Source organism: Martes martes (assembly GCF_963455335.1).
Source record: "Martes martes genome assembly, chromosome: 5".
In the NCBI taxonomy this organism is placed as follows: domain Eukaryota; kingdom Metazoa; phylum Chordata; class Mammalia; order Carnivora; family Mustelidae; genus Martes; species Martes martes.
The window spans coordinates 43,927,592-43,952,351 of record NC_137892.1 but is presented as its reverse complement, the minus strand read 5'-3'; the positions used below and the strand labels follow the sequence as shown (position 1 = coordinate 43,952,351).

Here is a 24,760-nt window from a genome sequence, read left to right as displayed (position 1 = left end):
AGTTAGGCTCTTCTACCCTTCCATACTGACTGGGAGAGAGGAGTGGCCGTCTTCTTTGATTACACTTCAAAAAGATGTTCCTTTAAAAAGACAGCCCTTGGCGGTAAAACCAACGTGAACTTTTAAAAGGATTTCTATCTCAGAAGGGCAGAGAATGAATTTACAATCACGAGTTTCTAAAGTAAATGCTCTAAGGGAGGTCAGGGTCTTAGAGGCAGAAAGAGGTCCATAATTTGTACCTGAGCTGAGGTAAAGTCAAGCCCGTCTTGACCAATGTTTAGCTGTGTTTCTGCAGCTTTGCACCAAGGAACTCAGTTATGAACTTCCGCTCTCTCACGGTTCCCTAAAGAGAGTTGCTGTTCACTTTACACCACCTTCTTTTGTTTACTTTCCTACTCCTGACGAAACCGCAGAGCTTATCAGCGCCTTCTGGCAAGGCGCGTGCGCAGAAGACAGTACGCGCCTGACGTCATTGAACGCGCCAGCCCTTTACTTGTTAGCAACCTAAAGCGTCCGTAGTATCACGGGCCGCTGAGATGTACGAACTTCCGGTTGTCCGGGCAGCTGTCGCTGCTGCTGCCGCTGCCCCTGGCACCTGCCAGGGCCGGGCCTCAGTTCAGGATTTGGTCACTTCTTCGTTTTCCACTGCGCCCATGGTTCCTCCTGGAGCCAGGGCGGCGGGCCCCGTGGCTCCCGCGTGGTGAGAGGGCGGTCGGGGGGACGATGAAGGTCCGGCACTGCAGCTCCTGTCTCAGCCACCTCTTGGCCTTCGCCCTCCTGCTGCTGCTATTGCTGCCAGGATTGGGAGGGCCTTTGGCTTTGCTGCTGCAGGCGGCCGAGGCCGCACCGGACCCTGGGCCTCCGGACCGCGGGCAGCGGACCCCGCCACCCCTGCCTCCCGGGCCCACCGCGGCCCAGTCTCTCGGCCGCGTTCCGGCAGAAGCCGCAGGGCCGCGGGGCGCTGAGGGCGGCAATGGCAGTAGTCCCCGGGCGGGGCTTTCAGCAGACGACTCCGGAGGGAAGGCGGGGGAAGAAGACTCAGTGGGTGGGAGCCTTGCTGTGAGCCCCAACCCCGGCGACAAGCCTATGACCCAACGGGCCCTGACCGTGTTGATGGTGGTGAGCGGCGCCGTGCTGGTGTACTTCGTCGTCAGGACAGTCAGGTGAGGCAAAGCCTCTGTGAGCTTCCCCTGCAGACCTGAGATGGGCTGCCTAGTGACCTAACAAGGCAGATTTCTGTGACCTGGCGTTGCACTTGCTTGCTCGCATTATCAGGGATGCCTGCCTGAGTGCGATTGTGGTATTTGTCTTTAAAAGCCTGTGGTACCAATGGAAGAAGTTAAACCACCAAATAGTTTCTTTCATTTATAAATTATAAATGTATACCTCACCTCCAAATCTCTTTACCTGGCTCAAAGGGCACACTTTCCTTGAAGACGAAGCACTCTTGTATTGACCACACTATCTTTTACTACTTCTCTCTTTCTACTCTGTATAGTGTTGTGTACTTTGTCATTTTGCTTATCAGAATGCAAGCCTCCTAAGGATAGGATTCCTATTAGTAGCACCTGTGAGACCTAGAGTTCTTTGTAAAATACTCTCACTTATTAGGAAATTAGTATTATTTATTAATAGTACTGCAGAAAGACCTTGCGAATATTTTATAAAATTTATAAAATTAAAAATTTAAATAATTTTAGGTTTATAAAATTAAAAATTAAAAAAAATTATAAAAATTATAAAAAATTATAATTATATAATATATATTATAAAATTATATTATATAATTATTATATAATAATATAATATATATTATAAAAAATTATAAAATTTTATAAAACTTATAGGAAAAGTTATTCCTTATGAGCATTTTCTCATATTGGTCTTTAATCTGCTATGTAAATAATTAGATTATAATATATAAAGTTTACTACATTCCACTGTTTTTGACCTGGAAAAAGTAACAGCTTCCTGTGGTTCAGTCTATGCCATGTATCCCATTAATCGGAAACATTTAGCACTCATTTTGCATGGCACGAAGTATATCAGTGCAAAATGTTAACAATTGCATGATGAGATGGGAAACCTATACAGCAAAACAATGTCAAATATATTTAATTTTAATATTGGAGCAAATATATGAATTCAAATATACAAAATTTTGAATTTGTAAATGGATAAATTTGATATTTCCCTTACCAAAAAGGCTTTATAAAATGAATTCTTCTATAAATAATAGTTATGTCATTCAAAAGTTTAAATTTACAAAATTAATCATTTTGAGCCTGTTCTTACTACAGAATGCTTGATTATGGAATTCTTTAAATTTCAGATTTGGAACATATATGATGACTTAAGTGACACCTTTCACCTTCCCTGTGAGGAAAATGACTCAGAGGAATAAAGTGATTTATCTGTTGTCCCATGTTGTCTGATATCTTTTTTTTAAAGACTTTATTTATTTATTTGACACAGACACAGCAAGAGAGGAAACACGAGCAAGAGGAATGGGAGAGGGAGAAGCAGCAGGCTTCCCCGCTGAGTAGGGAGCCTGATGCAGGGCTTGATCCCAGGACCTTGAGATCATAACCTGAGCTGAACGCAGATAGATGCTTAAGGACTGAGCCATGCAGGCGCCCTGAGGTCTACTATCTATGATGATAAATTCCACTGTTTGTTTGAATGTTTTTCCATCTTTTTTCCCCCTTAACAAGAAGTCCAGGTCTGACATACACTCAACCTTTGGATTAAGTAAACCAGGTCATTATGTTGTTTAAATACTAGGTTATGAATACAAGTAGATGATTGATTGCCACTTATTATTCTACTTAATGCCATATAAAGCAGAAAAGGAGTTATATAATCAAATTAATGACATTTATTACTGTCATCAGTCACCGTCATTTGATACATTTTTTTATTACTGAAGTAAAATTGTTTTATGACATCAATTATACTTAAATATTTCATGTAGTAAGATTGACTTGGAAGAAATCTATAATAAGATTATAGGGTTGAAAATCTATAATAAGGTTATTATTTAAGTGGCTTAGATGGTTACTATCTTTCTGAAGAGCTGACATAGAGCCAAGACATCACTATTTGAAGAATTCAACCAAGAAAAGAGCTGAGGGAGCACTGTCGAAGTAGTTTTTACCTCTTGTGGAGTTTTGGTGTAGTATTAAAAAAAATAAACACTAGTATTTGAGAAGACTATTAAAATGTTCCTCCCTTTCCCAGGTTCATATGTATGTGAACCTGGATTTTATATATTTCAACCAAATAACATATTGCAAATGATCGAATGCGGGAAAAAATACGAACACCTGGCTGTTTTCCTTCTTCTATCTAGTTTTATTGGTTTAAGCCAGATATTAAAGGAATTTGAGAAAGTCTCAATGCCATTTTTCACCTTTTTCAATCTTCTTTTTGACAAGTATATTTTTCATATAAAGTTATGTTAACATGTAATGGATTTATTATTTTAAATGATAAAATAAAGTTTCTTAGGTTTAATATATTAACTATTGATATGTGTAATTCACATATAAAATAAGTTCTCTGGAGTTTGGAATAATTTTTAAGAGTGTAAAGGAATCCCAAGACCAAAACATTTGAGAACCACTGGTGTAAAGAGCATTATCTAAGCTAGATACTATTGGTTCACAAAGCCAGCAAATCCAGGTCCACTTTCTGTTAAAGGGGAAGTGAGAACATGTTCATAAAGTGTTAAAGACATAGCCACGATATGAGACTTTCTTGATACAAAGATTAGAAGAAAATTGAAGGAGACATTATTTTTTCACTGTTACTTAATGCTCTATCTATAGTTCCTCTAAAGATCCAGAGTTCCCTGAATATTATGTTTCTTATACTTGTAAATTATGGGTCTGATGATAACTTTTTTGGGATGATTCTTATCTTTTCATTTTGCTTCTACCTAGTTTATAATCTTATATATAAATGTTTATTGCCATTGATTTTCTATCTTCATTTCTGTAAAGCTCGGAAGGGTACAGTCTTCAGTATGATTCCATTGGATGACACACTAACATACTGCATGTTAATAGCCAAATTCTGAACTTTGGCTAAGAAAAAATGCACATAATCAGTTTAACCAGCATCTAATATATTCATTTATTCGTTCTGAACCATTATCTGATACATGAACATTCAGTTCAAGTACTAAATTTAGGTGGCTACCTGATGTTCCAGGCTTGATTGATGCTAACAGTGTTTAGGCAGTGTTCAGAATTCATATATTTGCTCCAAGATTATGAGATGAAAACTATTTATTTTGATGAATGCCCATTTTTGGCTCCCCACTTTGAAAGTACGTCTAACAGCATACCAGCATTAGTTTATTTGTGCCAGGGAGAAAGAATGGGCAAAAATCATTTCCCTAACTCTTGGGTGGTAACACTGAGAATATTTTATTTGTAAAATACTTGAACTCCATGAAACTTATAAGTTGTTTTGTTTTAATCTAATTCAATTATAATGAATATGTGACTGGAGATAATAATAATTCATTTTTAGGCTGAAAATATTCCAAAAAAACAACTAGATTGTCTCAGTAGAAATTGAAAAATATATATAAGGAAAAGAGTAGGGTTCCTAAGATTAAAATATATAGTCTCTATGAGAAAAGACTCTTTCTCTTTCTCTTATTCGGTACTATATCCTAAGTGCTGAACCTTATGTACAACATATGATAGGCACTGAATGAGTATTCTTTTTTTTAATATTGTTATAGGTAGGTGGTAAAGATTTGGCAATTTAATGGTAATTGCTGCTTATTGATAGAACAAAGAGGAATGAAGATCTCAATTAATAATACTTAGATTTCCTTCCTCTCTGTAAGACATTCTTCTCACAGTAAAATCAATAAAGCAAGAAAAAAATGGCAGGGTTATTATTTTTTTTTTAGCAGGTATTTGATTATTTTAAAAGCAGTTTTGGTATAACTTTGTGAAGAATGGTCCTTGCCTTAAAAACAGGGAATTAGTTGTTTTTTCATGCTGTGGCAGTGATGCTTTTCCGTACTGTATTCAGTATGGTGTACTAGGTCTATTAGGAGATCAAGACTTAGATTCCAGTCCTGACACTTTTCTCCTCTGATTTTAGCAAGTCACTTAACTTTTCTAGTTTGATATCTCTTGATGTAAAATGCAGGCGGTGGGGGGAGAAGCTATTTTATATAATGAGATGAGCATGAAATTTAGTACACTAGCCTTCATTCAGGCAGTAAGTATTTATTCAGCTGCTCAGAACTGGGCATTGGGGATCCAATGTGAGCAAAATAGATGTTTCTGCCTCCATGGCACTTATAGACTAGAGGAGCAGAGAGACACTAATCACACAATCAAATAGATAATAAAGAATGTGCAGGATCTCTGGAAAAGTAAGAAAAGTCAGGTCCTATTAATACTTAATGTTGACAAATACCCAGTACTAATTTAATTTTAATGGTTCCTATACCTATAAGCTAAGACACTAAACTAGTTTTCTTTAAAAGAACCTTGCTTTGTAACTGAAACATTATTTTTGAAGTTTTACTTATCATCATGCTATCTAACATTTGTTAGTTATTTATGTACCAGATACAATGCCACGTACTTCATGGGCATTTTCCATTTTAATACCCACCAAAAACCTTCAAAACAAATAATACTATTCTTGTACAGGTAAAGAAATTGAGGTTAAATAATTTGTCCAAGTGAACAAAATAGGCCCTGGCAGAACTGCATTGAAATCCAGCCCTATCTGAACTTTTTTTAACATGCCTAGTTACTATACTGCTTTCTGTAATTACTTAAAGTCACCAATTTAAAGTGATACTGCACATAAGGATGACTAGCTTATTTTTGGACAAAAGTCAAGTGAATATTATATGCACAGTACCTTTCTATTTAAAACATAATGCTTTTTGTGAGTATTAAAAAAATTATTTTTAAAAAGTGAGTTAACCTTAGCATTTATTGATAGTGTATCTCTGCCAACCTGAAATAATTTAGCGTTCTACCTCAACCCCTACTTCCCTTTCCTCTGTCAGAGGTTTTCTTAATTTGCTAGACACAGTCAGGGAGTAGTGATATTTTACAGCAACTTCTATTAATCTGATCATACATATTTTTACCTCAGTTCCTCCTGGAGCAATTCATTATTGAATTATGAATGTGGGATTGGTAATGATATCTTTTCCATCTGGTTGCTTAACAAGAATCTCCATTACAGAATTTATTTTCTTATACTCCCAGAGGACATATGGTTTCAGCACTACTTATAAAATCATAAGACATCAATAGAAGTCACTCACTTTAGGCAAAAACAAGGAATACTTTGACTACTTAACATTTATGTATTTACTCACTGCCATTTATTCAGTAAATACGCTTGAGCAATTACAGTGTGCTAGTGGTAGGCCCTGTGGTAAGAATCGGCGGTGCTCAAGATGAGAAAAGCCTTTGCCTTCTTGGAACTTATATTCTGTGTGTTAATACATCCTTGGAAAGTGGATTTTTCTCAACAAGTATAAAATGTCTTGGTTTGCCATCATTTGTTCAGAAAAGTAAGATATATTGAATGTTTTATATAGAGACTCAGAGCCTAGAAATATATTTAACAAGTATACATTCTTAAAGAATTGATATTCTTTGTACAGATGCAACTTACCTTCCCTAACCGTTTAGTCATACTCTTAAAATATTATGAAATGCTTATGTGGCTTTGTGGTGAAGTGCCAAAATGTCAAGGTGATTATGTATTAGAGCTATAAGCAGAATCATTGTGAAATGAAGTGGCTGGAGAAGACGCATAGAAACCCTATTAGAACAGAGGCTATTTACTTATTTTTTACCCAGGACTAAGCACAATGTTTGTACCTAGATATCTAGTAAATGAAGTAGGTTTGACCAGACAGAGAAAATAAATATTTAGGTAGGGAAAATAGTTACTAGATTTTTCAAAAGAAATAATGTCCCTCATCCATCTCCTGTGTACTTTTCCTTTCCTACTTCCTTCTAATTAATATTAAAGGATTAGGTTAATGCTTGTATCACTCACTATTTTGGTTAAACACATGAAACAGTTCCAGATAACTTAAACTAGGGGGGATTTTTTTTTTTAATCCCAAAAAGTCAAAGAGTAACTGAAGAATTAGGTTTTGGTAATAGGTAGGAACTACAGCAGTTCAGGAGGTAAGAAACCAAAACAGAAGTTTCTTTCCACTATGTAGATGTGCAGTGGTTTTCAGTCTTTTTGTCTCTCAGTTCAGGAATTAAATTCCATGGAAGGAAAAATAAATTTTACTTACCTCTTGGCAGAGATGGTTGCAATCCTAATTATTACCTCACCAGACTGTGTTTATCGTGGTACAGATACTACCAATAAAGGAATATGAATGTAAACAGGAAGAGAATACAGTTACCAAAAAGAAGAGATGTTTACCTCCCTAATCCATCTTTGCTCCAGGTTTCAAGGAGGGATATAAATTATTCATACCCACCTTACTAAATATATATATATTTTTTAATACAGCAGTTTAAAGTACAAGTTCCTATGACTGGCTAAAAAAGTGTACTGCAATTTGACCCTCAGTTGGTAGTCACTAATCACCTTCAAACTACCAAGTGTTCTTTATTCTACCAGAGGAGTCATTATTCTGAACAGTTTGGCTGCATTTGTTACTTATCATTTAATTCTTGAGTTATTTTTGCTGCCTTGATCTCTCTTTTATTATGCTGTCCTGATCCCATTTCAGTGTAGCCTGATAAGCAGTCAGATTCCCTGAGTTCTAATCATAGCTTTACATGAGAGTATACTTGCTCTATATCCTCATGTGAATTACATGCCAGATCTAAGATTCAGCCCAGGTTTTGTAAAATAGAGAAAACGATAGGATTTATCAGAAAGGATTGTTTCAAGAATCTATACAAAGTACTTAGCACGGTTCTTGGCACATAGTCACTGCTCAATGAATTTTAGTAGTGATAATGACTATTATTTTTTTCTTTCATTACTATTTCTGATCTCTTCCACTGGTCTTGTCTCTTTTCTCCTGGAATAATCTTGGCTTCAGGGAGTGCTTTTAAAGCTGTCTCTCCACTCTGTTTTTCTACATGTGATAATCGGACTTTCTCTACTTAAGCAGTGTTCATCAGGTATACAGTTTTAGGAGATAAAAGTAAGGAGGTTAATATATTGGGGGTATTGGGCCCAGGGCAACCTTTCCCAACCTTTTTCATGTCATGCCACACTTAGAAATTGATATCCATGTAGGGTGAGTGTTTGATAGTATTTATCCTGTCTCTGTCCACCTTGGACAACCAAGGGCTGAGGGGTTTTTTGTTTTGTCACATCAGTAAATCATTTGCATTTATGGTGCAGTTGTTGGGAGAATGTTTGTAACGTGCTGAATGTGGACTATGCTAAGAAGTGATTGGAGAAGTTACTATGTTGGCTACCTTTAAATTCAGTCAAATTATTTCATAATAAGTTTGCATGACTATTATGTCACTTAGTGAACTGTTCAGGGTATCAGATAAGTTTGAGTGACATAACAGTCTGGGTATGGGAACTTAAAGGATAACTAAGATGTATTTTTCCTCAGGGAGCTTAAGATCTAGTGGAAGAGTATCACTACTTTTTGTGATAAGAAATTGAACTTTGAGGCCTACAGTGGCAAGAAGTTAAGCTAGTTGGGGGAGGCTGGACAAGGCTATTTGGACAGTCAGTTAATACAGCAAAAACTATTAAATTTGTATGGAAGCCTGCAGTCTTTATTCCTAATCAACATGAATGATCTAAAAACTTTCTCTATAGCTGAATCTACTTTTCAGTTGGCCTTTTCTCTTTGGATATGTTTTGGTTACTCTTAACAATTTTGGCATTGCTGTTAGGGAGAAGTATTGAATAGGAGGGGGGTGATGTACATTTAAGAATATAATATTGAAGTATATTCAAATGTTGGTAGTAGGAAAAGAGCCAATAGAAAAAGAAATATTGAAATTAAAGGAAAGGAAAGTCCTTGAGAAGACATGAGAAAAAGGAATCTAAATAAATTCTATGTGGTAGGAATAACATGGGTGAGAGGGGAGAGATATCCTCCATTGAAATGCTCCTATTCCATACCTTTCATTTGCTTCTCTGGTTGCTGCAGTCTGGTTTCTACTTCTACTATTCTAAGTCTTTTTTTTTTTTTTTTTTAATTTGAGAGAGAAAGTGAGAGGGAGAGAGCTTGAGTGGTGTGGATAGGAACAAAGGGAAAGGAAGAAACAGTGCTGGGCTTGATCCCAGGACCCTGGAGTCATGACCTGAGCCAAAGGCAGTTTAATGGACACTTTCTTATCTTTCCTGTAGCGTTTGATATTTTATCATTTCTTTTCGCTTCTGATTTTCTTAACTCTTCCAGTATTTATTCTCATATTATCCACGAACTTCTTTCTCCACAGACCCTTCTTTCTATTACTAGTGTTCTTTTATACCTGTGACCTCCTGGAGAACAGAATCTGCATCTTACTCATCTTTGGTCCCTAAAAGCCCCTGCCCTGTTTCTAGAAGACAAATATTTATTAAATGTTTGTGGAGGAGAATGACTTTCACCTCTTCTATATTTGGGTATTCTCTGGGTGCTTTCCTTAACTCTGCAGTTTGACTGCCCATGTGTTCTGAGTGTTCCATCCAAAATTCGCTTCTTTAATAACCACCTCTAAGCTATTGATTGCCTTCTTAGTTTCCATCACTTATGTCCAGCCAACTTTTATTGGAAATACGATTCAAACTCATAAAGTTCAAACTTGAAACCATCATTTTTGTCCCCAAACTTTCCCTGCACTGTTCTGTAAAGGTAAATGGTATCACCATATACATGGTTTCTTGAACTGGAATCCTGAGCCACCCCAAGTCTCCCTTTTGTTTACTCTCTGCATCCCTTCAATGGATGTGAAATGAAAATGAAAATACAGTTTCATTTTCTAAATAGCTCTTGACCACAGTTACCACTTGGCTAGCTCTGTTGATACCACATTCCTTTAGGATCACATCATTTGGCTACTCTGTTACCATCCTAAGTTATTTCTTCACCCCTAAGCCTGTCTCCCTTTCAACCCACCATCCTCACTAAATAGCTAGTCTTCCTTCTGAAATGTAAATCTGATCATGCTTACACTTGTGCTTTTTGGCTGTACAGTATGGTAGTCAACTAGCTGCGTGTGACTTTTTAAAAACTCCAGTACATTAAAATTGAATTCAGCTTGTTAGATGCACTAGCAACATTTTAAGAGCTCTCTAATCACATGAGTCTCCCGGCTGGCTGTCATATTGGACTGCATAGTATAGAATATTTCCATCATCACAGAAAGTTCTATTGGGAAGTGTTATTCTATGGCATCTGATGGGATGAAGTTCATATTACGTAGCTTAACATTTAAGATCCTCCTCAGTCTAACTTTTTTCATAATTTTCCATATTTACTTTGTTCCAGTCTCAAGTGTGCCATATTTTTATGGAAGTGCATTTTTCAAACAGAGAGTTTACATGCTTTTATCAAGTCCTAGATGTCTTTGAAGATGAAAATAAAACATCAGCTGTATCAGAAAACCTCTGGTCCCAGATGACTTTGTTGTCTTGGTCCATTCAGGGTGCTATAACAAAAGTACTACAGACTAAATGGCTTATAAACAACATTTTCTTCTCACAGTTCTTGGGTCAGAAAGTCCATCATCATGATACTGATGGGTATGGTGACTGGTGACAGCTTACTTTTTGATTCATAAACAGTGCCTTCCAGCTGTAACCTCATGTGGTGGAAAGGCAGGGGGACTTTCTGAGGCTGCTTTTATAAGGGCACTAATCCCATTTATGAGGACTCCACTTTCATGACCTAATCACTTCCCAAAAACCCAACCTCCTAATACGATCACCTTGGGGGTTAGGTTTCAACATGAATTTTGGGGGTACACAAATATTCAGGCATAACACCAGTATAATGGCAGTATTTCTAGTAAACTGTAATAGTTGGTTCACTTGTCTGCCCTCTGTACACTATTTATTCCTTAGACCTTTTTCTAAAATAGATATTCAAATGTTTCCTAAATAAATAGCTGAAGGAAATAGGAAGAATGTGTGGAAAAACCAAAGCAAAGCATGAAAGTGAAAATCAGAAATGTGAGGTAGTTGGTGCAATGGGTATTAACATCAACTCTGTAATAATTCAGTTATTTTAATTTACTTCACATACTTTCTATATTTGAAGAGCTGTGGACTCATGATCTGTGGCTCTCCAGAAACATCAACTGGGACTTTTTAAAATACATAAATATAATGCATGTGTTTACCCAAGATAATATGCATTATGGTTATCTAAGATAACTGCAGTCATCAGGATGAATTGTAGTAAGTGTAACTGGGAGATGCATTTGCTGGTAACTAAAAAGGTTGGATTTGGGACAAACAGGGGAAACTTGATTGAGATACATCTGGTTAGTTACTGCAGAGTTTTCCTGAAAGTGAAATAATCAACAAATGTGAATTTTGAAACTTTGAATAACTAATATTCAAATGGTATATATCAGCGCACTTCACTTGTATACTTGGGCCAGTTGTTAAAGCCAGTGTCTGTCTTGATTAGTTGATTTTTATGCCTTGCAGTTGCTAAATAGCTAAATATCTTGAATGTGACCTCTGCTTCTTCTCCTCTTCAAAGTTTGAGTTGTTTTATCATGATCTCCATTGCCCATGTTTGTATGTATCTTTTATATTACAACATTTGCCTTTAATTTTATTTTTGGTAAAGAAACTCTCAAATCTATATTTTTAAAATTACTTATGCTCTGTCTTTTCTCAAGCATGAGAAATAAAAAGCTAAAATTGGGTTAAAAGTTACATCTTGATAAGTTGCATTGCTCAGTATGATATAAAACAGCATGAAAAATACTTCAGTCATAAATTTGGAATCTTAAAGTCATTTTCTTAAGAAATCGTTTAGGGTTTTCCTAGTCATTTCTCAGAGATCTTTACTGTTATTTTCTTTAATACAGTTTTTTTTCCTGTAATAAAAAGTAGGCAGAGACTTGGCAATTCTCAGAATAACATGAAGATACAGAGTCTTTTTAGGAGATTTTGGTTGACACATAATGTTATTCCTTCTTTGTAGCCAAATTGTGTTGTCTTTCTAAAGTAAAAAATATTAAAATATACTTTGGTTTGTCTCTAGTTGATATTGTAATTTTATTTATTCACTGATTTTCTCAGTAATATGACAAAAGATTGAAAAGATAAAAAATAAACTTCCTGTACTAGTTAATTTACATACAGATGTGTACATGTGTACTATCCCATGTAGGCTTATATTCCTCCAGTTAATGTGATAGTTTTAACCTTCTTTTATTACCCAAGTCTGTAAATGTCAATTCATGTTAGCAACATACTACATTCTGAATATTTATAACCTTATGTTATTATTTATACACTTTCTCTTTTTATTAGGCATATTAGACACACACCTTTAATTTATATGGGCTTATACAGAACTTTTATAAAGTTTTTTAAAAAACATGTTAACTCTGAGGTAGATGATTTTATAGACATTGGAATGGATGTGAGAGTCTGAATATTTTAATCAGGGCAATATAGGTTATGCTGAGGCAATAAACTATCTCAGTCTCAGTGGCTTAATGCAGTAAAAGTTTATTTCTCCTTTAGAAAATTCAGCTGCAGGCTTGGGTTGTCAGCAGTTCAGCTGACCTTGATTTTAGGATTTTACCATTTCAGCCTAAGCCCTCCACAGTTGTCAGAGCTTGGTAAAAGAGACTAAAGAAAGTACAAGGGCTCTTGACTGGTTTAGCCTAGAAAGGAGCCTAAACTATATGAAGAGCTGGAAAGTAAGAGGGAGTGGCTTCTGCTTTTTACTTTCTTAATAAAAGTTAAGTAATTTAGTAATTTAGGGTTACTGTGACCCGTTATTTCCTTTACTATGTATGCCTTGCAGTCTCTCCATGAGCTAATCTCCATCACAGCTTCAAATTGTCTCATGTTCTTGTTTGCACCTATGTGCATGTGTTTTCTTCTACATTGATTTCCTGTGGTATATATTCTAATTGGCTTATCTTTGTAGACTAGGCCACATCATCCGTCATAATCCAATCTAGAGATTGACAAACCTTAGAAAAAGTGCCTATCAGAGGGTCATGTTAGTTGTGGTTGAGAGGAGGGGTTTCTGCACTGTAGAACACACCATTAACTGCTGTTAGCCATTCAAAAGAGCTTGTAGGCAAAGTAATTTTTCTTCGAGAGGCTAGGACTAGTGGACATGCCAGGTCTCATGATGGGAGGCCTTGTGCATTGTTCTAATGTTGAAGTCTTATCTTTTTTAGTGGTAGAGACCAGCTACACTTTGACCGAAACACCTAGGACTTCAAAGAGTCCAGTTTAAAAACAGTTGTGTTCATGAATTTGGGCTGCTAAATCTCTGAGGAGAGAAAAAAATGAAAAGGTTATGATCTAGATGGAAATGAGACTACTGGGTTACTGAAAAAAAAAAAAGTGTAGAATGAAACTGAGAAGTTTTAGTGGACTTTTTTTGTGGCACTGTATTTTTTTTATTGAAAACTGCAAAGAAAAAGAAGTGATTATTCAGAATGGGGGGATTGATATTAGAACCTGCCTAGAAGATTCTTAAAAAGAAGAAAGTTAGAAGCAAATACATATTTAAGTGGTGAAAGATTGGCAACCTAACTCAGAGAAGCTAAAATGCTAAGTGCCCTGATCAGTTAGGAAGTTTTTACCTATAAGTAATACAATCTCCTATTAAAAATTACTTTAATGTAGGACATAATTTGTTGTTATTATTTACTTAGGAATATGGGCAGGCTCAGAGTTGGTTCAGTGATTTTGTAAGATTATCAAGAATTATGTTTTTTTCCATCTTTTTCCCTCTATAAGATGGCTACCTCAGCTTTAACGAGTTTGTTTCCACAAAGTAGTGTCTCAAACAGGAAAGAAGAAGGGGGCCTGAAAAGAGGGCTTCTCTTCTATGTTCTTTTTTTTAATCAGGGCGAAAAATCTTTCCCAGAAACCACGCTGCTAGAGTCATACCATTCTGTCTCATTTGTGTGAATAGCTTTTTCTGCTCAGCCCTAGACAATGACTGGCAAAAGGAAAATTATATTTTCATGATTGGTTTACACCAATTATTACGATCATTATGTATCTCTTAGGGCTGGGCCCAGTTGCTCTCTAAACAAAATCATGATACTGATAAAACAGAATAAGGTTTCCTTTTGGATAAACAAAAAGCATATTCTGCTGCTGTGATCAAAACTTAGAGGTGGTTAATCAGAACATAAATGCACTTGTTAATGCAAAAAACTGCCAACTTACTACTTTTTACTATGAAAGAATGAACCAGAAAATGCAGTTCACTAAAATAATATATTCAATTTTGTGTAACGTAAGGTCGTTGTATTGGGGATCAGAAGACTGTTTTGGTAGCTGATTTCGTGACCTCAGTCAAAATTACTTCGATTCATTAGGAAGACAGTTTTGCTTAATGTTTAAGATCCCAGACTTAGGAGTCAAGTGTCTATGTTGAATCCTAGCTCTACCATTTACTATTTCAAGTTTAATTTTTTTCTAAGCCCTGCCTTTCTATGTTAAAATGAAGGTTTTTATAGGATTGTTGTGAGGATTGTATCAGGTAATGCTTGTAAGCTGCTTGGCTTAGTGCCTGACATATGCGCACACTAGGTAAAAATTATTAGTAATTTCGTATGTCTAGAGTTGCATTTGTAATATATTTTGGGGGTTTTGCTGTATTTTTTTGATACCTCTTCACATACTCTGTGTATGTAGTGTTTTATATGTAGAGGTTGGTCTGACAAGGTTAGAGATAAGGTGGGATATGGGGAGATTGTAAGAGAAATCTGCTGGGAGCAATGGTTGATCATAGAGTAGGAGGTGAGGTAGAATGAACTTCGGAAATACTGATTTGTAAATAGGAATTTAAAGTTGGTTGGTAGGGGTGCCTGGGTGGCTCAGTTGGTTAAGCATCTTCCTTTGACTCAGGTCATGATCCCAGAGTCCTGGGATCGAGCCCCACATCAGGCTCCCTGCTCGGCAGGGAGCCTGCTCCTCCCTCTCCCTCTGCCTGCCTGTACCCCAGCTTGTGCTCTCTCCCTCTTTCTCTCTGTCAAATAAATATATAAAATCTGAAAAATAAAAAAAATAAATAAAGGTGGTTGGGAAATAATTCCATGCTGAATTCTTAGAAGTGTAGGTCAGAAGAATTATCAAGCCTTATATCCTAAGCTTTAGTACCTGAAAAGAATACTAGGAAATCCATGAAAAGACCAAGGTGAGAGGTGAACAAGGGGGTTATGTGCTCTGCACTCTCCTACAGGGCACTTCCTAGCTAAGTTATATAATACTTATTTAGGATTTACTTCACCTATGGCTGTCTACCAGCATACCATCAAATAGAAGACAAGTCTAAACACAGGAATTGATTGTTATGTACTGAATTATAGGGAAATGGGTGAGAAAAGGGATCTATCAGAGAAACCAACATTGTAGTATCCTAAACATAGATGAACATGCATTTGATTTTTTTTTTTTTTCAAAGTTTTGGGTGTTAGCAGTGAACATTTTACTGGAGATGAACAGTGGCAGGATACCTTGTTGGGAGAGTCTTCTTTTTAGTGCTGCACTTAGTCAGGGTCATGATAGTGACAGAGCTTGATAGCTGATGGGCCAGTAGAGAGGACCGAAGAATAATTATGAAAACAAGCCAAAGGAATTTAAAAAAAGCACAGTAGTCTGAGAACTTCAACATGGGGTCAGCAGCTCCTGAGAGCATTACTGTTTTACGTCAAAGTGGAAAAGCCATAATAATCTTGAGACATCAAAAAGAGTAGAATTAACTCATTTATCCTATATGGTAAGGCAGTGACATCTTTAGCATTGGGTAGAGTTACATTCAAATGCCGAGAATTTAAAAGAAGGCCAAAAAAAAAAAAAAAAAAGTCCCATTGGCTTTTGAATGGATAAACTTCAATTCAATTATTTAGAAGTATAACTACATGTTACAACATGGTAATTGTATACCCAAAAGATAAAAATGAAACTACTCAACAGGATGTAGGTTGAATATAGGTGGCTCTAATTTGGGTATGAGAATCACCTGGGCTTGACTTAAACATACTAAATGAGTATCTGAGAAGTCCTAGAGTGAGTGCATGTTTAATATGTTTAATTATTCTAGTCCTTTTTTTTTCTGTCCTGAGCCAGAAGGATGTTATCCATATTATGATTTAAAAATTGTGATGAATTGTGGAACACTACATCTGAAGCTAGTGATGTGTTGGCTAATTGAATTTAAATTTTAAAAAATTTTTTAAAAAATTGGCTAGCTCCTATAGGTTTTGCTGTGGTGTATTTTTGAAGATGATGTTCTTTTCAGCTTCTCTTATCCCAGGGGTGATGATTAACATAAAAATTGTAGGTTTTGTTGTTATACATAGAAAACGCAATATGTATTGTCAATCCATATATTTTAGTTAGTTCATTTAATAGATAGTAGGCATCTGCTTTATGCCATTCTCTGTGTACTGGGGGTATAGTGGTGAGCAAAAACACCTGCTCCCATGAAACTAAGTCTAGTAGGAAAGACGAATACACAAAAAAGTATGCAAGTGTATCATTAATAAGTACTTTGAAGGAGATGTACAGGGGTGCTATGGAAACCAATACTAGGTGTTTATTTGTAACCTAGCCAGGTGGATTAGGGAAAGTTTCTCTAAGGAAGCTGGAGCTGAAAGGTGACTAGGCATTAACACGGCAATTGCGTGGTGTGTGGGGAAAAGTGTGAGGCCAATGGCAGAGGACACATGGCCATTATAAGGGAATACAAGTTAGAAGTCTTTGTGGCTGGAGTGCAGAAGGTGAAGCAGAATGTAGAGTAAACAGCAAGGTGAGGCTAGCAAGGTAAGTATGAGCCATCCTATGTTGAACTTTATAGGCCATATTACACAATTGTTACTCCTGAACAATAGGAAACCATTGGAGATTTTAGAGGATGGAGGAGAGATTAGTGGGTGACCAGAGCAGATAGAGGTACACAGGTATCAAGCTATATCAAGTCAAGGTGATTGATAATAGCAGTGATGAATACTTTAAGTGAATTTGAATGATTCTCAGGAAGTACAATCAATAGGACTTTGTGATTGTGACAGCCCAGGAGATATACTGATCAGATTTCTCTTTAAGAGACCCTGCTGCAGGAAACATAGTTGACTGACAGCCTCCAGCAGTCACAGCTTTGGATCCATCATTGTATCCATGCCAGGGTCGTAATTCTTAGGCCTTTTCCAGCCAGTGACTGAGTGTGGCCAAACCTGGCCATCCTGATTAACAGAGGACTCCTTCCTCTAATGGGTAATCTTTCTTTGCCTAAGGACATCCCATTGGCTGGTCAAAACTTTCTCAGAACTGCATTGTAGTCTACTGCTCTTCCTACCCAACCATTCTTTCTTCCCACTCTCTTTCACAGGCCTTAGGCCTGCATTAACCTTCAGAGAATCTCCTCCTCTCCTTTTCCCTCCCTCTATCTTTGGAGACCTTCCCGCTAATAAATCCCCTATGATCTATCAGTTTGCCAAGGTTTCCTGCTGTAACTGGGTGACTTAAACAACAAAAATTTTTTACTTCACAGTTTTAGAGGCTAGATAACTGAAATCAAGATATTGGCAGGCTTGGTTCCTTCTGAATTCTGTGAGGGAATGTTCTGGACTGAATGTTTATGTCCTACCACCCACCCCCCAAATTCATATGTGATTATATTTGAAGACAGGACTTACAAGAAATGATAAAAGTCACATGAGGCCATAAGGGCAGTGCCCTCATCCAATCGGGCTGATGCATCTTATAAGAAAAGGAAGAGATACCAGAGCTCTCTCCCTATACACACAAAGAAGAGGTCAAGTGAGCACATGTGAAATGGCGGCTGCCTACAAGCCAAGAGAAGCCTCAGAATGAAACCTGGTACCTTGATCTCAGAATGAAACCTGGTACCTTGACTTTCTAGCCTCCAATATATTGACAAATAAATTTCTATTGTTTAAGCAATCAATTTTATGGCATTTTGTTATGGCAGCCTGAGCAGACTAATAAACAGAAAGTTCTGTTCAAATTTCTCCCCTTGGCATGAAGATGGCCATCTTCTTTTCCACTTGGTATTCTTTCTGTATGTGTGTCTGTCTGAAAACTTTCTTCTTTATCTTTTTTTCACCAACATCACACTGGATTAGAACCCATTCTGATGACTTTATATTATCTTGGTTGACTGTTAAGACTTTATCTTGAAATAAAGTCATAGTCTGAGAAGCTAGGGGTTGGGATTTCAGCATATGAATTTGAATAGTTCAGCCCATAACATAATCTTATTTCTTACTGGTGTCTGCTTCTTGAAGAACTTGAAATGACAACTGATGGATTGGGTTTTGGCAATGGGGAATGAAGATGAGAGAGGTATCAGATTAAAGTATTTTTATATATACGTATTCAGTTGAGTTGGATTTCTTGATAAATCTTAGACAACTAAAATTGTGGCTCACTAATTTTTATTTGTATTATGTTATAATGGCAAAGTAATTCGTTTCAAAATCATTCTTGATCATTATTTTACTGTTTTCCCATAAATAGCTAAGACAAAACTTTTTTTTTCAGTTTATCACTTCTTCTTTATCAGTAGTTATACTTTTAGTTATTAAGAATTATTCTGCTTTATCATTATGCCTTTCAGATAGGAGAATGTATGTATATAAAATACCCAGTAAATAATATATTCCTCAGTTTAGTTTTGAATGTGCTATAGAAATTAAAGAATTAAGGAAATTAAGGAATATTACTTAAATCTTTCCGTACTTAATACCTATAGGCTTTCATTTAAAAGAAAGGAAAAAGAATAAAACCAGATGGGCACAGCAAGTTATATTGATCAGTTTTCTCTCTTTCATAGAGTAGTAAAATGAAATGGAGTTTTATTCTGTTGTGTTTATTTTATGTGGCCTCATACATTTTTACATAAAATTTTATCAAGCTTACTTTAGCAGTTCAGTTTTATTTTTGTACTGTAGCTTTTACATGCTATTTAAACAGAAATAATTCTTACCAACCTGAGTATAATGGAACATTGAGGAATTTGCAACTATATTAGAGAGCTATTTGAATGATAACATGATTATTTGCAATGGATCTGATCAAGATCATTTACCTGTGCATGCCATGTGATGAGTGAATATCACTCAGTATAATCAACCATATGGTTATTTTCTTTTGCCCTTTTAATCTTCCATATTTTCCTCTACACATTTATAAAGTCCCTACTTTTTTGTTAAGAACCAACAAAATTTGTTTTCATACTGCAGTATACATTTACTATGTCTAATAGAAAAGTGTCATATCTATAATTATATGTGTATAATTGTCAACACACATAGACAAGATTGTCTGTCATGAACTTACTGAAAACATTCATTTGTGAGAAAAGAACTATAGCTGTTAAAATTGTGTGAATTTTAAAAGCCCTCTTATACCTTAGTTTAAAAAAATAAGGCACAATGCATATTAAAAAAGAAGAGTTGTCTTTTTACTTAAAATTTCAGTATACTTTTATTTTTTTATGTTTGTATTTTATGTTTAATATTTATTATTTTAAGTAGATAGTTCATTGAATCAGCTCAGTAATTTTGAAGCTTTACAGATGTTTTTGACCCTCCCTGAGAAAAATCCCTGCATATGGATATATTTGATGTTTTTATACTCAAGTTGCTGTCACAATTGTGTAGCCATCAGTGCCTAGATCTTTGGATTTAGGGAATTTTTTTTTTTTTTTTTTAGGAATTGCATTTCAACTTTAAATTCTATTTAACAATATACAGTGTTGTTTTTTTTTTACTTGACTTATTCTTGTATGAATTAGTAACATTTACTAAAATGCTGACTTCATTTAAATTGTACTGCATTCCCCCACTTACTTGGTGCCTAACAGTGTACTTTCTGTGTATATGAAATAGGTTCTTGTTTTTAAAGAGCTTAAGAAGCTCTTTATGTTTGGAAGATACTATTTTATATAAATGATTAAAGGGGAGTGCAAGCTAGAATAACAAAGTGCTCAAACCGGTACAGTCAAACATTTACACTATACAAAGATAGAGAAAACAGCATTGCTTGCCAGATTAGCCACTCATTTAAAGATTGGGAATTCATTCAAGAGAGGATGAAGACTTTGGGAGTGGAGAGGAATGTCAGCTGAGATAAAATTGCAACAGTCCTTAAGGTCTATATTTGTATCCTTCTCTTTTTTAAGCCTTGCCTGAATATCCTGTGACTGGCAATGACTAGGATATTGACAGATTAACTACTCGGTATATATGACCTGGAAGGATCTTGTTTTTTCTGAAACTAAGTTACGTGACATTAATTTCTTCTTTGTTTACTGAAAATGAGAGAATGTTTGAAAAGCCATATATGGTGTAGAAACTTGAGTGGAAACCTGGCAAAAGGGAAGAGGAGAAAGTCTAACTCTGAATATCCTAACTTTCCTGCCAAATGGCTTTACTCACTCTTGTGTATTAACTTTTTTAAACCAAAGGAATGGTTGACGATGTTATTCAATTATGTGGTTCAAAAGGATTAATAATGAACTGTAATTCCCCAGACCTTTTTATTCCTTCTTCCTGGGTCAGTATTTTTCTTAGTTTTTCTGTGAATTACTTTCATAAGTAATCCTGTTGTGTTTATTTTATGTGGCCTCATACGTTTTTACATAAAATTACATTTTACATTTTATATAAAATTTTACATAAAATTTTTACATAAAATCACAGGTTGGTACGCTGTGGCCCATCAGCCAGATCTGGTTCACTGACCTATTTTTTTAAGACCTATGAACCAATAATTTTTTTTTTACATTTTTGAAGGATTATGAAGAATTAAACTAACAACAAAAAATTAAGGTGACTATGTGTGGCAAGAAGCCATATGTGATCTTTAAGTCTACAATATTTCTATTTGATCTTTTGCAGGAAAAGTTTAGATTTCTGATCTACATAGGGTGTGAGTGTGTGTGAATGTGCGCACACACACATACATACAAACATACACACATATATGTACTTGTTAATATAACAACCTAAACATTTAAGTTCTCGCTATATAAAGACTAGCTTATACTTCTTATTGCCATTTTTTAAGTCTTAACATTAGTATTAACTCTTATACTGGTTACATTTGTAGTTTCAAATACTGTACTTAAACCTCTTTTTTCCTGTCCCATCCCCTTTGGGTAGACATATAGATAGATCTATAGGCAGTGACAGGTGGAAGCTTTTCTTGGGTTTTATCCAGGCTTAGTATAATTTTCTAAATTTTCACCACTGAGACCAGGTGCTTCACACTCAGAAGCTAGCACAATGCCTGATGCTTAATAAAATTCAAATATCTCTTGAGCAAATGTTTGTGTATATCTGTGTATTACGTGTATGTATGTGTAGGACAGTTTTTCTCCCAGGGGATTCCCATAGTCATGTTTGCAGAAACTTGTGTAGATAGCTCTTCAGAGTTGGCCCTGTAGTCATGGTATTTGTTATCACACTGTTGCATCAAATAAAGTGACCCAGAAACATACATTTAAGTAAATTTTCATGTTGTCATTTACTGAAATATCTTCTATTTTGCTCTTAATCTCCCATAGATATTTGTGTAAAACATGTTTTCTTGTGTGTGGATTTGAGGTTATTTCATTGGAGGTAACTTAGGCACTAATTATAGGGTAGGATTTGGAGCACTGAGCTAGAATATGATATCACTCAGACCCTGAATGAATATTTAAAGAGCATCTGAATCAGACACTGCTACAGAGTCGTAATAGAGTGGTGAACAAGACATGCATAATTGCCCTAATGGAACTTGGTGGGAGAGAGGCAAATGAACACTCAAGTAACCATATACATAAGCAAATATAAATGCAAATTGAGGTGAACACTTTGAAGGAAAAAAATCAAGTTATTTGAGTTCTCTAGAGCAGTGGTTCTGAAACTTCAGCATGCATCTTACTGACGAGAAGTGTGTGTTAAAACATGAGTTTGTGGGCCTCAAGGTCAAAGTTTGTCCTTTACTAGGTCTGAGTGGGCGTGAGGATTTGCATTTCTAAAAAATTATTGGTTGATAGTGATTCTGCTGATCCAGGAAACCACACTTCAGGAACCACTGATCGTGGTTTTCAGCACATTGGAATAACTTGTAGAACTTCAACGAAATATTGATGCTTAGTTCCTTTTCCTTTTCCTTATGTGGAAATAAGGACTAAGTATGAAGCTTTTTAAAATACCCAGGGTGATTCTGACATGCATCCAGGTTTGTAAGCTACTTAGTGCAGAATTTGAACATGTATATACATAATAGGTTTCTTAGTGGGGCAGAAAGTACCTAATCCTGCACAGTGGTAAGAAGGCATGAGGAAGGTAGGGAAAAGGCTGGAATAGAAGGCTTTCGTAAGTATATGGTACCTTAAGGATTTATCTGTCCATACCATAAGCTGATAGGGAAGAGAATAGGTCAGACAGAAAAAGTGGTACAAGTAGGATAGATTTTATTTCATAAATAATCCTAGATAGTAAATTGTTTACATTTCTGAAATGCAGTCATTCTGATACTGAGTGCCTCCGATGTCAGCAACTGAGGGATTATTTTGTAGTTTATAAATAAATATAAAGTAAGGATCATCAACGCCGTATTCAAATAATTTTTATTGATCAATATGTTCCGTTTAATAGGATGAGAAGAAGAAACCGAAAGACTAGGAGATACGGAGTTTTGGACACTAACATAGAAAACATGGAGTTGACACCTTTAGAACAAGATGATGAGGATGATGATAACACTTTGTTTGATGCTAATCATCCTCGAAGGTAAGTAACTGTTGGGCAGTTTCATTCCATGAATTAGGGAGGCAAATCCTGGATAACTAATTGAAAAAAGAAAGTAAAAAAATACAGTATTTCATTTAGCAGTTTTTATCCTAACCAGATTTTATTCGGTTCTATTTCATGATGTTCTTTGTGCTATCCAACCAATAGTTCACATGTATATTGCTTTGCTGAACTAGGTTTAAGTAATAGAATACCATTCCAAAAAGAAATCTGTGTTAATAGATCCCCTTGCAGAGCTTTGTCCTTTTAACTGCTACATACTCAAAGTAATATGTAGTAAGTCCTACGTGTGTGTGAGAGAGAGGAAAAAATATTAGTAAAATTGGTTTTCTTTTTGCATTCTGAAGATATTTTGATTTTAGTATGTGCTCTTTTATTTGTAAATCATACTTTCACTCAAAGTTGTGGGACTGATGGTCTGCTAGTTTTGCTGTGGTATCTATTCTCAGATCTGTTCTTGCTGAGTGTTAAGACCCTTCCTAAGAGATTTGTATAAGCCAAATTACATGGTTATAGACCTAGTTTCAAAGCAAATGGAATAAGGAAAGGAGGTAGTAAAGATTCCACTCAGTAGGGAAAGACATGTTGGAATACAAGGGAGACTATTTGGCTAAAGGAAAACTAGAGTCCACAATCAAGTACAAGAAGTACCATGAGTACAGAAATCTTGGGTTTTTATACATGCAAGGTTGGGAGGATCAGCTCTGGCAGGACATAGGAATATGCAAGCTTTCTTTGTTGTTTTGTTGTTGTTTGTTTGTATTTGAGGGAAATATGTAGAGTTTTACAATCTGCTAAAGAGTTTGGTATTACCCTGCTGTTTTTGGAGAACCATTGGTATTGTTTATGTGGAATGTATGTAATCAGATAATCAGATTTGTGTTATGGAATAATACTTCTTGTATTAGTGGAAGTTGGCCTAGAAAGATGAAGGACAAAGAGAGACAGACCAGGGAATGTAGGAGGCACATAAAGAAGGGAATGATTTCCACGAGATATAATTACCTATAGCTATCTTTTATTTTGCAGCCTGCATCATCACAGACATTTCTCCAGTACTTAACCCTCTCTTATGCCCCACTTTTCATGAATTTTGTATTCTGTTAAGGAGCTAGACATTAATTAGGGTTACATGAACAAAGTATAAGGTGATATGAGAACTTGTAGTGGAGACATAGAACAAATAACCAAAAACTAATGGTCCAGAGAAGCCTCTTGGATATGATATGTTAATTGAGACCTGAGAAAATGGGTAAAAATTAGCAGAATTAAAAGTGGATATAGGGGTGGGGGTTGGAGAGAGAACAGTAGGTACAAAGTACCAGAAGCCAAAGAGAATACAGAGTATTCGAGGAACTAAAAGAAGTTAAATAGATGCTATATTAATATTTATAAGAATAAATGATTGAGTGAATGAATAGTTTTTGAGCTTTAAATGCAAAAATAAGAGTGACGGGTAAGGCAGAACAAAGAATCAAAAGACAGATCATGATCCATGGCAGTCAGTGAGAAGTCACTCTACAGGTTATGAAAAGTCACCTGGAAAATTTTAAGACGGGGGAAACATAAAGTTCTGTTCTGAAGATTGCGTAGATTGAAGAAAAGCAAGACAAGGAGTAAGGCAACCAGGAAGATCAATTAGATGGTACAAGTACATGGGGTGACTGGCACAAGTTCATGGGGTATTCAGTACCAGAGCAATAGCAAGAGAAATAGAAAGGAGTAAATTATTAAAGAGACTTTGAAAGGTATTATGAACACAATTTAGTAATTGT

At 35.9% G+C, this 24,760-nt stretch overlaps 1 protein-coding gene across 1 annotated transcript; it reads left to right on the top strand.

Annotated features, from left to right (window-relative positions):
• Positions 1-532: 532 nt before the first annotated feature.
• On the top strand, positions 533-22,968 carry FAM174A (family with sequence similarity 174 member A; the record flags this gene model as incomplete). The annotated part of the gene is made up of 2 exons (XM_080804770.1): positions 533-1,163; positions 22,830-22,968. The coding sequence occupies exons 1-2, from the start codon at positions 724-726 to the stop codon at positions 22,966-22,968; spliced, it is 579 nt and encodes a 192-aa protein (XP_080660896.1). The 5' UTR covers positions 533-723.
• Positions 22,969-24,760: the final 1,792 nt, after the last annotated feature.